The sequence below is a fragment of the Tiliqua scincoides genome, chromosome 1 (assembly GCF_035046505.1).
Source record: "Tiliqua scincoides isolate rTilSci1 chromosome 1, rTilSci1.hap2, whole genome shotgun sequence".
Classification (NCBI taxonomy): Eukaryota; Metazoa; Chordata; class Lepidosauria; order Squamata; family Scincidae; genus Tiliqua; species Tiliqua scincoides.
In genome coordinates this window covers 251138997-251153984 of record NC_089821.1, presented here as the reverse complement: position 1 = coordinate 251153984, position 14988 = coordinate 251138997, and the positions used below count along the sequence as shown (strand labels likewise).

At 47.4% G+C, this 14988-nt stretch overlaps 1 protein-coding gene across 5 annotated transcripts in view; it reads left to right on the top strand.

The window, feature by feature from the left end:
- LOC136643606 (mitochondrial amidoxime reducing component 2-like) overlaps positions 1-14866 on the top strand; it is a 28239-nt gene extending 13373 nt beyond the window's left edge. For 2 of the 5 annotated variants that reach the window (XM_066618743.1, XM_066618771.1), the window contains exons 8-13: positions 9136-9309; positions 9653-9815; positions 11886-12026; positions 12812-12873; positions 13058-13129; positions 14438-14866. In XM_066618743.1, the coding sequence (XP_066474840.1) occupies positions 9136-9309; positions 9653-9815; positions 11886-12026; positions 12812-12873; positions 13058-13129; positions 14438-14561 (736 nt within the window). In that variant the 3' untranslated portion in view covers positions 14562-14866. Of the gene's footprint in view, positions 1-3708; positions 3960-9135; positions 9310-9652; positions 9816-11885; positions 12027-12811; positions 12874-13057; positions 13130-14437 lie in introns of those variants that run through there. The other 3 variants (XM_066618782.1, XM_066618752.1, XM_066618761.1) reach the window with 3 other exon arrangements.
- Positions 14867-14988: the final 122 nt, after the last annotated feature.

The following is a 14988-nucleotide window of genomic DNA, read 5'->3' as shown; positions in this document are numbered from 1 at the left end:
CTCCCCAGTGTGTATAGAACTGCGGCCTTAGGGCCCAATCCTATCCAATTTTCCAGCACTGGTGCAGCTGCCATGCAGCTCCAAGGTAAAGGAACAAATGTTCCCTTACCTTGAGGAGGCCTCTGTGACTGCCTCCCCACCACAGGATGCACTGCATGCCCCATTGGTACAGTTGCACTAGCACTGGAAAATTTGATAGGATTGGGCCCTCAGTTACTAGAGAGGATTCTTTGCAGATTACAAAATTTATGCATGGCTTGAACTTTATCTTTTCTGTTGCCTTTGGAGACAGCCTGACCAGGATGAGATTTTAACACTGTCCTTCCCAGATCACTTGGTCAGAAAGAGAATTCCCATGATTGTCTGTTATCTGAATATTTAGTTTACATTGAAACTAAACAAATAAATCAAATTAGAAAAAACAAACTAAGCATGCACATGTCTGAACTAAAGTCCCCAAAGCATTTATTTCAGACTAGTCATGCTGAAGTCTTTGAGAACTACTGCATAACAAAGTATTGCCTTTGACTGCTGAAACAGCAACCTCTAAGCTGTAATCCATGGGGAAGGGGATGGAAATGAATGGGACTGAGAGCAAGAGGTGGTGCTGCAGCGCAATGTTTATGAGTGTGGTTGTGAAACTGAATGAATGGAGTAGTACCATGTGTGGGTTTGAGTTAGATGTGGGTAAGAATGGTGGGGACATATTTAGGCATGTACTTCCATTTGAGCAGGTACTTTGTCTTTTATACCCTTAACTGAAAACTGCTGTTCAGCACAAGGCCTTATCCCTGGCATAGGTGCATGAATGATATTTGTTTATGCCTGTGATAAGCTGTTGCTCACAACCATCACAGGTATGAGGAGAACAAACATTGCACAGCAATCTTTTCCTCTACTTCAGGGGTGTCCAAACTTTTTGGCAGGAGGGCCATATAATCTCTGACACAGTGTTGGGGGAATTTACTCTTCAAATTTGAATAAATTTACATAAATGAATATATTAGAGATGGAACTGATATGAATGAATGAAGCTCTTGCAATAGCGCAAGGCCAGCCTTTCCTTTGCTGCTACATCACAAATGTGAAACAGCAAGCAGTGGGGGAAGCCCTTCTCCCACAGCTCAACGTGAGAGGTTGAACAGTTGGCCATCATGCTGAGAGCAGTTGCATCAGGCCAGCAGGAGGGCCAGAGACTCATTGGAGACTGGGGACTTCCTGAGGGCTGGATTGGGAGTCCTTGAAGGCCACAATTGGCCCCAGGGCCGGGGCTTGGGCACCCCTGCTCTACTTCAACATACTAGAATTAGTTTCGAGGTAGGCATGAAGATCCTAGCAGGTCTTCAAATCAAATTTAAAAAAAGAAAAGTCAAATGCTGCATCCACTGGGTACTGGCAAATGTTGAAGTGCAGGAGCTCATCATGACACACTCGTAGCTCTATCCGACTGAGGGGGTAATCCTAACCAACGGACAAGGCAGTTCTGAAGTAAGGAAAAACATTTTCTTACCTCCGTGACTGCCCCCCAACTGCAGGATGCAGCACATGCCCCATTGGCACAGTTACGTCAGTGTAGGAAAGCTGGTTAGGATTTGGGCCTGAGTGGCCCCCTCCCGTTTTGCCAGATTCCAATGCCAAGCTCTGCCTGGAGAATTATGCCCACTTTAAGCAAATTAGCTCCCCTTCTTTCCCCCAACAAATAACCCTGGTTCTGCCCTACAGTCCTGCTCAACCCCACCTCCAGGGTAGCTCACCTTTTCAACCTGCAGAGGTCCTCTCTCCTGCCAGCAGCCTCCTGCCACTACAGCAGACCCTTGGTCCTCAGCAGGTCTTGGGCACAGCAACCACACACCAGTGTCTCCAGCAGTCCTTTAGTCACAAAGTCAGTCAGAGTATCCAGGGCAAAGTCAATAAGCCAAGTCACAGTCCAAGGTCAGATTCCAAGTCACTAAGCCAAGTCAGTCTCCTCTCCAACCTACACTCCTTCTACAACCCACCAATCCTTCCTGCCTCAGGTGCTTCTTATATCCCTGAGGGCCCTATTGCCTTCAAGTGGCTGCAGTTGTGCAGCACACTCTGCTGGATGCCCAGGCCTTACTCTTAAAGGGGCCACTGCTGACACCACATCTACCTCCTCGCCAGATATTCCTCGATTCCAATACCCCCCCCCCAAATAAAAAACTTTATTGCAGCATTTTTTGTTAATTCCAACTTTGCATCTTCTTCTGCTTCATTTTAAAGGGCTCTAACCTACTGGTTCTCACACATTTAGCACCAGGACCTACTTTTTAGAGTAAGAATCCGTCAGGATCCACAGGAAGTGATGTCATGACCGGAATGACATGATCAAGCAAGAAAATTTTTAACAATCTTAGGCTGTAATCCTACCCACACTTGCCCAGCAGTTATTCTCATTTACTATATTGTTAAAAGAATATACATAGTAGCTTGTTAAAAGAACAGGTCTGTAACATGTCCCCACATCCCATGATAGCATCAAGTCTAATGTATTAAAAATAAAATATTGAAAAGAATGGGGACCCACCTGAAATTGGCTTGCAACCCACCTAATGGGTGCTGACCCATGGTTTGAGAAACACTGCTCTAACCTATTTCATCCTGAACTCTTTGAGTGGGTTTTCCTAGTTCAAACTAAATGTATAACAATTGGAAATGGAGTTTAAAAAGAATTCACAGTATCTCTATAAGGCCTAGGCTAGCCTAGTCTGAATCAGTGGTTCACAAACTTTTTTCAGCTAGTGGCTCCCTTAATGTACTGGGGACCTTGGCAGCAGTTCCACTTTAGGGCTACAGTCCTGCCTTTAGGGCAGGGGTTTTTCATGAGGATTCTGTGGCTCCCTTGGGCGGGTTCTGGGAAGCCACAGCTCACAGTTTGGGAACCACTGGCCTAAACCTAGGCAGTAACACAAGCCAGAGGCCACTTTCTCAGTTTGCCTCTGGCTGAGCTGGATGTTTCGGAGGTAGCAGCTGTTGCTTTTGTTTGTAATAGTAGTTTAGGTTCCCCCCCCTACCTTGTGCCACTGCCCTGTTGTACTAGTGTAGCATTGTGAAGGCAGGCTGATACCATCTCAAAAGCATGCTCATCTCCCCCACAGAGCAAGGGAGGATGCACTGCCATGGACTAATCCTGCAATGTTTAGCCAGCGCTTCACTTGGGCTGCAAGCCTAGGCACACTTTCCCAGGAGTAAGCCTCATTGAACTCAATGGCACTTACTTCTGAGTAGATGTAAATAAGATGGAACTGTCAGTCAATTCCATAGGAAGATACTGAATGCCTTTAAAATGGGCGGGACGGTGGGTTCCCTAACTAAAGAATGACCCTCCCCCCAAAAGGTAGGGGGGCACCTTAGAGACTCGCAGGTCCGGTACAGGCTCTTGATCACTCGCCCCTTCCCTGTGGGTTCGTCTTTGGGGGCGTGAAGCTCTTCCTGGGTGGGATTTGGGGCGAATCCGCTCCCTGAAGGAAGTGGGGAGGGAAAGAGGGCAGTCCTGGGGGGGGGAGATATTTGGGGGGTGTCTGGTCTCCATGGGGGGGGAGGAAGGGGAGCCTGCCACAAACCAGAGTCTGTGTTGGCGCCCGGGCTGAGCCTGGGACGGAGGGAGGTCGAGGGCGGGTCCGTGGCGGGAGGAGCAGCGCTGCCAGCCTCTGACGTGCTCCGCCTGCGCGCGCTCAGGGCGCTCCTGCCCCGGTGCGGGGCACGATCATGGCTCTGCTGCCCCACTGGCGCTCCGCCTGGCTCTGCACCGCTGCCGCCGTGGCCCTGGCGGCGGCGGCGGCGGCGTGGCGCTGGAGGCGCGCTCGCGCAAGCTGCCGTCCGGTGCAGGTGGGGACGGTGTCCGGGCTCTTCATCCACCCGGTCAAGTCCTGCAGGGGGGTGGCCGTCACGCGCGCCCAGGTGACCCCGCTGGGGCTGCGGAGCGGGGACCTGCGCGACAGGTGGGTCGGTGCGTGCGTGGCAAGGCGAGGGCTCGGGAAGGGACGCTCCACCACGTGTCCCTGCTGCACGGGATGTGGGTTCACACGCCGCGCGGTGCAGAACGTAGATGGGCTCTAGCCCCATTTCTGTTGAGGACTGGGGGAGACCCCCAGACCTCCCCCACCCATCCCCCTGAGTAGACCCCCAGGCCCCCTCACCCACCCATTCCCCGAACAGACCCCCAGACCCACCCACCCACCCCCAGGCTGCTCCGGCGCCCGGGCTCTGCAAAGAGCTGCCTGCCTTGCTCCGTGCACCCCCTCCCCTCGCCTTTTCAACTGGAGACCGCCTCCTCCAGCCCCCCCCCCCCCACACACTTTTGCCCCCTTTCTCAGGGGCTTCCCTGCCTCTCTGCAGATCAGCCCAAGGAGATTATTTCCTGGTCTCTGTGCTACTGACAGATAATTGGTTACAATCCCAACGCTTGTGGCCAGACTTCTAGCCCCGAGGTTAACAAGCTCCTGTGCTTTGTGGTCGTATGTATGTGCACAACCAAATGCGACGGGTGGAAAACGCGTCTGCAGACGCGTGTGGCCTCTGGGAACCCAGTGCCTCGGGAACTAAGTGCCAGGTAAGGCACAAGAGTTTAGCATCTGGGCGAGTTCAGCAGCAGGGCGAGGAGGCCAGGGCCCCATACACTGCCCTTCCTCTTCCCTAGAGAAAAGGGCTGCTATCCAGTGTACGGTTTTTAAAAGGACCCCTAAATAAAACAACAACAACAAAAAAGCTATGCAGTCAGACAGCCAGCAGCAGGGTGGGGGCTATCCAGTGTTCTGCATCGAGTGCCACATGTATGATTATATGCCTCTGGGGCATAAGTCATGGGTGTGTCCTCGATGCAAGGAGCTCCAGGCTCTCAGGGAACGCATCCGCTCCCTTGAAGCCTTGGTGGCCGACCTGGAGAAGCGCAGGCAGCCAGAGGAGGACCGTGGGGAGACTTCTGGGGACGATCAGGCTTCGTCCCAACCTCAGGCGTGCAGCTCCTCAGCTGCCCGGGTGGGAAGTCTCGGGACTGGAGGACTTCATCCTGGAGAGGAGGGAAACAATCCCCTAGGGGGGACCCCTTCTCCAGGGGATGGGCCCGTATCCGAGCGCACTCGGGATACTCCTCGGCGGGAGGGGGGTCGGGGGCTTCTTGTAGTGGGGGTTTTGATTATTAGAAACATAGAGAGGGGGGTTTGCGACGGATGTGAGGACCGCGTGGTGACTTGCCTGCCTGGTGCGAAGGTTGCGGACATCACTTCTCGTCTAGACAGGCTAGTAGACAGTGCTGGGGGAGAGGTAGCGGCTGTGGTGCATGTCGGCACCAACGACGTGGGCAAGTGTAGCTGGGAGGTCCTGGAGGCCAAATTTAGGCTTTTAGGCAGGAAGCTGAAAGCCAGGACCTCAAAGGTAGCGTTCTCTGAAGTGCTACCTGTTCCACGCGCAGGGCCAGCTAGGCAGGCGGAGATCAGGGGTCTCAATGCGTGGATGAGACGGTGGTGTAGGGAGGAGGGGTTTAGATTCGTTAGGCACTGGGGAACGTTTTGGGACAAGCGGGGCTTGTACAAGAGGGACGGGCTCCATTTGAACCAGAATGGAACCAGACTGCTGGCGCGTAACATTAAAAAGGTGGCAGAGCAGCTTTTAAACTGATCCCTGGGGGAAGGCCGACAGGAGCCGAGGGGCATCCGGTTCGGGACTCCTCATCCCTATGGGATGAGGATGGGGAGGTTAGAGAACAACAAGACAAAGGCAGGGTAGGAGAAGAAATTGGGAAAGGTAGGGTGATGGGATGTGATAGACGGTTTGGCACAATGAGAGGATGCGGGGACAAAGGAGCAAATAAGCAGCCCATCCTGGGGCATTCCGTGTATAAATGCTTTTATGCAAATGCCCGAAGTCTACGAGCAAAGGTGGGAGAACTGGAATGTCTGGTGACAAGGGAAAATATTGACATAGTGGGCATAACGGAAACCTGGTAGAATGCGGAGAATCAGTGGGATACCGCAATCCCGGGCTATAAACTCTACAGGAGGGACAGGCAGGGGCGTGTTGGAGGTGGGGTGGCCCTTTATGTTAAGGAAGGGATAGAATCCAGCAAAGTAGAGATTGAAGGTGGGTCCGACTCCACCGTAGAATCTCTGTGGGTTAAATTACCAGGCTTGTGCAGCGATGTAATACTGGGGGCGTGCTATCGTCCTCCAGATCAGAAATCGGATGGGGACCTTGAAATGAGGAAACAGATCAGGGAGGTGACAAGGAGGGACAGGGTTGTAATCATGGGGGACTTCAATTATCCTCATATTGACTGGGTCAATTTGTGTTCTGGTCACGATAAGGAAACCGGATTTCTTGACGTGCTAAATGACTGTGGCTTAGATCAGCTAGTCACGGAGCCCACCAGAGGACAGGTGACTCTGGATTTAATATTGTGCAGTACGCAGGACCTGGTTAGAGATGTAAACGTTACTGAGCCATTGGGGAACAGTGATCATGCTGCGATCCGTTTTGACGTGCACGTTGGGGGAAGAATACCAGGCAAATCTCTAACAAAAACCCTTGACTTCCGACAGGCGGACTTCCCTCAAATGAGGAGACTGGTTAGAAGGAGGTTGAAAGGGAGGGTAAAAAGAGTCCAGTCTCTCCAGAGTGCATGGAGGCTGCTTAAAACAACAGTAATAGAGGCCCAGCAGAGGTGTATACCGCAAAGAAAGAAGGGTTCCACTAAATCCAGGAGGGTGCCCGCATGGCTAACCAGCCAAGTTAGAGAGGCTGTGAAGGGCAAGGAAGCTTCCTTCCATAAATGGAAGTCTTGCCCTAATGAGGAGAATAAAAAGGAACATAAACTGTGGCAAAAGAAATGTAAGAAGGTGATATGGGAGGCCAAGAGAGACTATGAGGAACGCATGGCCAGCAACATTAAGGGGAATAATAAAAGCTTCTTCAAATATGTTAGAAGCAGGAAACCCGCCAGAGAAGCGGTTGGCCCTCTGGATGGTGAGGGAGGGAAAGGGGAGATAAAAGGAGACTTAGAGATGGCAGAGAAATTAAATGAGTTCTTTGCATCTGTCTTCACGGCAGAAGACCTCGGGCAGATACCGCTGCCCAAACGGCCCCTCCTCACCGAGGAGTTAAGTCAGATAGAGGTTAAAAGAGAAGATGTTTCAGACCTCATTGATAAATTAAAGATCAATAAGTCACCGGGCCCTGATGGCATCCACCCAAGGGTTATTAAGGAATTGAAGAATGAAGTTGCAGATCTCTTGACTAAGGTATGCAACTTGTCCCTCAAAACGGCCACGGTGCCAGAAGATTGGAGGATAGCAAATGTCACGCCTATTTTTAAAAAGGGAAAGAGGGGGGACCCGGGAAACTATAGGCCGGTCAGCCTAACATCCATACCGGGTAAGATGGTGGAATGCCTCATCAAAGACAGGATCTCAAAACACATAGACGCACAGGCCTTGCTGAGGGAGAGTCAGCATGGCTTCTGTAAGGGTAAGTCTTGCCTCACAAACCTTATAGAATTCTTTGAAAAGGTCAACAGGCATGTGGATGCGGGAGAACCCGTGGACATTATATATCTGGACTTTCAGAAGGCGTTTGACACGGTCCCTCACCAAAGGCTACTGAAAAAACTCCACAATCAGGGAATTAGAGGACAGGTCCTCTCGTGGATTGAGAACTGGTTGGAGGCCAGGAAGCAGAGAGTGGGTGTCAATGGGCAATTTTCACAATGGAGAGAGGTGAAAAGCGGTGTGCCCCAAGGATCTGTCCTGGGACCGGTGCTTTTCAACCTCTTCATAAATGACCTGGAGACAGGGTTGAGCAGTGAAGTGGCTAAGTTTGCAGACAACACCAAACTTTTCCGAGTGGTGAAGACCAGAAGTGATTGTGAGGAGCTCCAGAAGGATCTCTCCAGACTGGCAGAATGGGCAGCAAAATGGCAGATGCGCTTCAATGTCAGTAAGTGTAAAGTCATGCACATTGGGGCAAAAAATCAAAACTTTAGATATAGGCTGATGGGTTCTGAGCTGTCTGTGACAGATCAGGAGAAAGATCTTGGGGTGATGGTGGACAGGTCGATGAAAGTGTCGACCCAATGTGCGGCGGCAGTGAAGAAGGCCAATTCTATGCTTGGGATCATTAGGAAGGGTATTGAGAACAAAATGGCTAGTATTATAATGCCGTTGTACAAATCGATGGTAAGGCCACACCTGGAGTATTGTGTCCAGTTCTGGTCGCCGCATCTCAAAAAAGACATAGTGGAAATGGAAAAGGTGCAAAAGAGAGCGACTAAGCTGATTACGGGGCTGGGGCACCTTCCTTATGAGGAAAGGCTACGGCGTTTGGGCCTCTTCAGCCTAGAAAAGAGACGCCTGAGGGGGGACATGATTGAGACATACAAAATTATGCAGGGGATGGACAGAGTGGATAGGGAGATGCTCTTTACACTCTTTACACAATACCAGAACCAGGGGACATCCACTAAAATTGAGTGTTGGGCGGGTTAGGACAGACAAAAGAAAATATTTCTTTACTCAGCGTGTGGTCGGTCTGTGGAACTCCTTGCCACAGGATGTGGTGCTGGCGTCTAGCCTAGACGCCTTTAAAAGGGGATTGGACAAGTTTCTGGAGGAAAAATCCATTATGGGGTACAAGCCATGATGTGTATGCGCAACCTCCTGATTTTAGAAATGGGTTAAGTCAGAATGCCAGATGCAGGGGAGGGCACCAGGATGAGGTCTCTTGTTATCTGGTGTGCTCCCTGGGGCATTTGGTGGGCCGCTGTGAGATACAGGAAGCTGGACTAGATGGGCCTATGGCCTGATCCAGTGGGGCTGTTCTTATGTTCTTATGTTCTTAAAAGGAGAATCCTAGCAGAAGAGTCCTTCCAAGGGAATTTCCAAACTCCTGGAGTGCGTGAAGTCCAACCTTTTCTCCTACACTGCAGGGCTGTTGTGCAGTGGGTGTGGGATCATACCCTTTTCAAGTTCTCTATACCCTTCTAATGAGCACCTTACATGGAATGATGTCCAGCCGTTTTCCAAAAACTCTGTTTTTAGACTAAGAAGTGTGGCTCATGGGTCTTTAGAACTCCCTTCAACCCCTGGCAGATTTTTTTCTGATGAATAAGAATCTCTTCTTCTCTAGGTGTTGGACGGTGATACAAGAAGATGGGCGGATGCTGTCTGCGAAGCAGGAGCCTCGCTTGCTGCTTGTGTCTGTCACCTGTGAAGAGGGCTATTTGATCCTGAATGCGCCAGAAATGAAAACATTGAGGATACCTGTGGAACAGCCCCAAACAAATTCAGTTTGGAATTGCAGGTATTGAAGAAGATTCCCCTCCCCACCTTTGGAAACCATCTACCATGTTTTGCTTTCTCTGTTTGATTGGACTGTTTGATCGGGATGTATGTGTGTGAAGGAGAAGAACCAACATCTAAATCTTCTCTGTACAGTAGTTCTAAATAATTACACCTGGGTTCTCCCTTTCCTGCTTCTCTGTGGTATGTATAACAAATCAATCATCTCCTTTACACAAACAGAACATGGAAGCCAGATGGCACTTATTGGCCTTACAGTGGGTTACTTGGAATTTGGAAAAGTTGAAAATTATGGAATATCTGGCTTTCAGGCAATTAAAGGAATGCATTTCATGGTCTTTTAGTAGGTTTGGAATTCAGGCTCAAGGCAGGGACTGTGGAGATGAAGCAGCTCAATGGATCACCACTTTCCTGAACTCAGAACCTTACCGACTGGTCCATTATGAATCAAATATGACTACAAGGAAGCCAAGAGATTTCCTTCCTCCATTTCAACCTACAGATCAGGTTAGGACCGTTTACTCATAAATGTGTTTTACATGCTTGGTAAAGGATGGATAGCCCAGTCCTATTGCACTTTCCTGGGAGTAAGCCCCATTTACTTTAATGAGACTTACTTCTGAGTAGACATGCATAGGATTGGGCTGTGAGATAGTAGTTACTTGCTATTCCTTAACTTGATGGATCAGAAAATGGCATTGTTTTAGTCTGCAATCCTAAGCATGTTTGCTGAAATCAGTGGGATTTATGCCCAGATCAGTGTGTTTATGATCCTGGTAGCCTGGAGCATGATAGTTGCAGCATATGAAATTGGGAAGTAAGTTACTTATTGGCTCATATTATGATGGGAAGAGCACTGACATTTGATTAAAAAATGAATAGTTTCATTAAGCCAATTATATATGGGATATTTATTTCATCCCTTGTCCTTTCTCTTTCAATCGTCTATTACATAAATGGCAGTGCTCACTTAGAGCCCAATTCTATATATGTCTACCCAGTAGTAAGTCCTATTTTAGTCACTGGGGCTTGCTGCCAGGTAAATGTGGATAGGATTTCAGCCTAAGGCCAAAATCTTATACTGCATAGACACTTTCCTGGGTGTAAGCACTGTTCAACACAATTATACTTATTTATACTCGTAATTATAACTTATATACCTAAGTAGACATGCCTTGAATTGTTGTCTTTACACTAACTGTCCCTCTGCTGTTGTTTACCTTCCTACTTATGTTTTTGAAATGCATGTAGAAAAGTGGCCAGAAAAAGTCACAGCAAGCATGAAACCCACCTCTAGTCCAGATATTTTCACTGGCATTCATGCTTCTTATGCTTAGGCCTGACCCTTTTTTGATACAGCATGGGTTGTCTGCACACAGTTTACAAAAAGAGTCTACGCATGAATAGCTTGTGTAGATGTGTCTGTGCAAGAATCCTGATCAATGCATGGAGACTGTGAATTGGGCCTACATGTATGATTTCATTTTCTCCTTGATGTCTTGATTATTTATTTTTATTTTTCAATTTTTATACTGCCCTTCCTCCAAGAAATTGAGGAATAGTTTTTCCCATCCTTTTGTCCTCACAGCAACCCTGTGAGGTGAGGTAGGTGAGGCTGAGAGATAGTGACTGGCCCAAGGTCACCCAAGAAGCTTCATGACTGAGTGGGGATTTGAACCTGGATCATCCAGATCTTCTAAGTCCAACATCAGAACTACTACACCATATCCCACAGTTTTGTCCATCTTCTATTTGGTATTTGGTCTACCTGTTTGGGTAAAGATGCTTATCTTTATCTATTTTTCTGGTTGCTTCTCTACACTTGTTTTTAACAGCCCATAGTCTGATATGTATTGCTAACAAGATATTGGTATCTTACAGTATAATCCTGAATGTGCTTACTTGAAAGATAATGTCTTCAGGTTGCATGGAGCTGCTCTTGTTGTTGTTGGCATCCTTCAGTCTCAGAAGACTATGGTGTCACTCTCTGAATGGTGGTTCTGGAACAGAGTGTCCTCTCCAGTGCACAAAGCCTGGGTAAAGTAGGTATGGAGGATAGGCTGTTACCCATGCAGCAAATCCCCCCTCTCCACATCGCTGAAATGGTTCAATGGAAAGGCAGAAGCCAATACGGTTGGTTCCAGCAGCATCGCAGGAGTTGCCAGAACGTGACTGTGTTCAGCCATGAACTGCCTCAGGGACTCTGGCTCTGGATTTTGCCTCAAGGTTGACTCCTGAAGCCTTTTCCATAACTGGATGTAGCCACAAGGCAGTGGAGGTTTGGGATCAGAGTTTTCCTTCTCTCAGATGAGCTGCCTTCCCAGGCTGACGAGTCCCATCTACCCGGTGGCTGTTTAGTCGCCTCTTACAACAAGTACAGCCAAACTGAGGGCCTATTCTTATCCCCAGCCCCCAGGGGCAAGCTGCTCTAGAAGACTTCTTTTTAATTCAACAGGTTACGTTTCCTTAACAGAAGCTATCTCAAAAAGAATTATTACCTTGTCTTTTTTGGTAGTTATACCTGAAGACCAAAATGACCACTGCACATGCCAAACTTTTTTGAATTTATTAATATAGGTTGCCTATGCTGAAGCAGCTCCAATTTTGCTCATCTCTGAAGCTTCTTTGGAAGATCTAAATTCCCGGCTAGAAAAGAAAGTTGCAATTACAAACTTCCGTCCAAACATCGTTGTTACGGGCTGTGGTCCTTTTGAAGAAGTAAGTTTTATTGGACTCTTTAAATGCATATAGTAAATATTGCATTTTTTCTTCAAAACAGTAATCTGCTAAAAGATTTCTTTACACTCAAATATCCCTAAAAGATGATAAAAATTGAATGGCAAGCTGTGCTCTGGTCGCCTCTGGAGGGCTTTCTGAAGCCTGCGGAGGCTGTGTGCGTCCACTTTGGGGGCTCACCCGAGCCTCAGAATGCCTTAAAAGGTATAAAAACGTCACTTTCAGTTTCCTGTGGGTAGCATTTTTTCTTGCTCTAAGGGCCATTCTGAAGCCTGCAGAGGTCATGCGCACATGCACTTGGCTTCTGTGGGCTTCAGAAAGCCATCTGGAGACAGCTTTGGTCACCTTCAGAGGGTTTAAGGGCCCAAAACCATGGATTTCATTATCCGCAGTTTTGGGTAAATGGGGGGGGGGGGTCTGAGAACAGAGCCCTCGCAGATATCAAGGCCCCACCTGTATTAGCAGGTTTTCTAAGATGATCTGGTGAGTATAACCCCTGCTAAGTGAGCAAAGACGCACTTTTACAAATTGTGTTCCTCTTGTATTTTGTAAGGGGACAGTAACTGTTCTTTTGCACCCCAGTGCAGTGTGTGTGTATATAAAACACTATTATATATATGTGTTTATTATTTTGTGTGTGTGTGTGTGTGTTTTATATATTAAAAACACTTTTAAAGGAAAACCATGAATTTGGGTACCAGGATGGATTGCTGGGAAATGATTAAGTAGAGTCCCATTTCCAAAAACAAATCTTTTTTTTTCTATAGGACACTTGGTCTGAGATATTGATTGGGAATGTGGAGTTGAACAGAAGAATGTCTTGTCCCAGGTAAGAGAGTCCAGTTCTGGTCCTATACCACTAGAAGGTAGATGAACAGGTCTCTTGATTTTCCCTTACCATTACATGTGCTGTCAACGAATTAGAAGTGCTCCTAATTACACAATATTAGAATTATTCTTGAGACAATGAGGAAATATGGATCTTATAATTTTTATTTTATCTGTGGCTGCAGGTGTGTTATCACAACAATTGATCCAGACACTGGGATCATGACTAAGAAAGAACCTTTGGAAACACTAAAGAGGTAGCAAATATGTGACTCTTTTCTTCTCTGTATATGTGTGTCTCTCTGTGTTTGTTTACACTTCAGTGCTTGATGGGTACTGCATCAAATGGTAATGTGCATGTATGAATGATCACAGGAGTGATAGTTGAGGGGACGAGGTTCTACACCCTGCACCCTCCTTTCTTCCCCAACTCAGTGTTATTGTGGAATAAAATAGTAGTAATTTCTGTCACCACCACCTCAAAAACCAAACTGGGAGAACTGGGGCTGCCTTGGAGATCCTCTTTCCCAGCTGTATGGCAGGCGTTTCAGATTCCCCAGATGTTCCCAAAAACAGATGCAGTAGCATAGGGCTAGAGGTCATGGGGAAGAGGCAACATGCTCACCACTGAGTCACCCTGGCCAGTCAGGTTAAAGATCAAAATAAGGAAGTATATTAAAATAGGGATAGCAGATGTTACAAAATAGGGATGTTTCAAGCAGGCCTATACTGAGATTTTATTAGGTGAGAGAAGACCTAGATATAGTTCTTGCAATACGATGGCAGGTGTGTAAAAAGCAAGCACTGAAAATAAAAAGAAGTCTGGCGTGACTTCTTAAATGTAGTCTCTGATCTGGATGATGTTTCCCATCCACTTCTCTCTTCCAAAAGATGGTCTACTTCCTGATCATGCACTGATCAGGATCACTTGGTCTGATTCAGGGTCAAGAGGCAAAAGCATCTTTCGGCTTACATACCCTTGGTTGGATGATGTCACCAATGGTCAAGTCCAGTGGTCACCTGGGCATCCTCACCTGCCATCAAGCCTTAGCCAGATGGACAGGGGTGCCCAGTCTGAGCTCATGCCAGCTCCAGTAGGAGAGGCATCCTAACCTGATGTCTTCTGGGATGAAGGAGCCTAATAATCTGAATAATGCTGTAATGATGGTGATCCTGAAGCATTCACTAGTCCATGTCGGGACAAAGATTGAAATTCCTGGTTTCCCCATAACAGATGTGTGTTGGAGCATCCCCAGCATCACTTATTGTTGCTCAATAAGTCACAAGTGGAATTGCACCTCTGCTTTTGCACCTTCCACTGTCTATGCACTGGGTTAAAGTGCTATTTTCCACCCTTTTTACAGATTATTCCAACAGGGGTAATAGTCTACTCAGCTATTTTACAACTGCTAGACCAGATGCTTATTCATTCCATTGGTCAAGAATATAGAGTCAGAATTATTTTACATCCTCCCTATAACTTCATTCATTTCATGTCAAGAGTTTTCCAAAGATGCTATTTCTATTTCCCAATCAACGGCATATCGTTCTACCTTTGTTTCTAGTTATCGCAAGTGTGATCCTTCTGAACAACATGCCTTTAAGGCTAGTCCTCCCTTTGGATGGCTGTATGGAGTTGCTAAAACTGGAATGGTTCAAGTTGGAGATCCTGTCTACAAGCTAATCTAATGGTGAAAAATGTCTGCACAATGAAACATGCTTGTTCTGTTTTTATGCAAATGGATTTTCCAGTTTACACAGCAAAATAAAGCAGTAGCTGGTTCCCTGTTCCCAAAGGGCTCACAGTCTAAAAAAGATGCAGAAGAGATACCAGCAACGCCAAGGGAAAAGATGTGAAGAGGGACATTTGTTCTTCCCCTGCTAAATATAAGAGGATGCCACTGTAAAAGGGTTTGTTCAATTAGCATAGATCACATTTATTATTTAGCTATGTAAACTGTTTTGTGAGCTACTTTTTATTGAAAAGCAGTATATAAATATTCTTAATAATGATGTACCACACAGATGTGCAGAGGGCCCAGTTAGCACTGAAGGCTTCTGTTCATTTGTGGTGAGGGCTTGCACTGCTCCTCTACTATGCTATTGCAGCACCTCC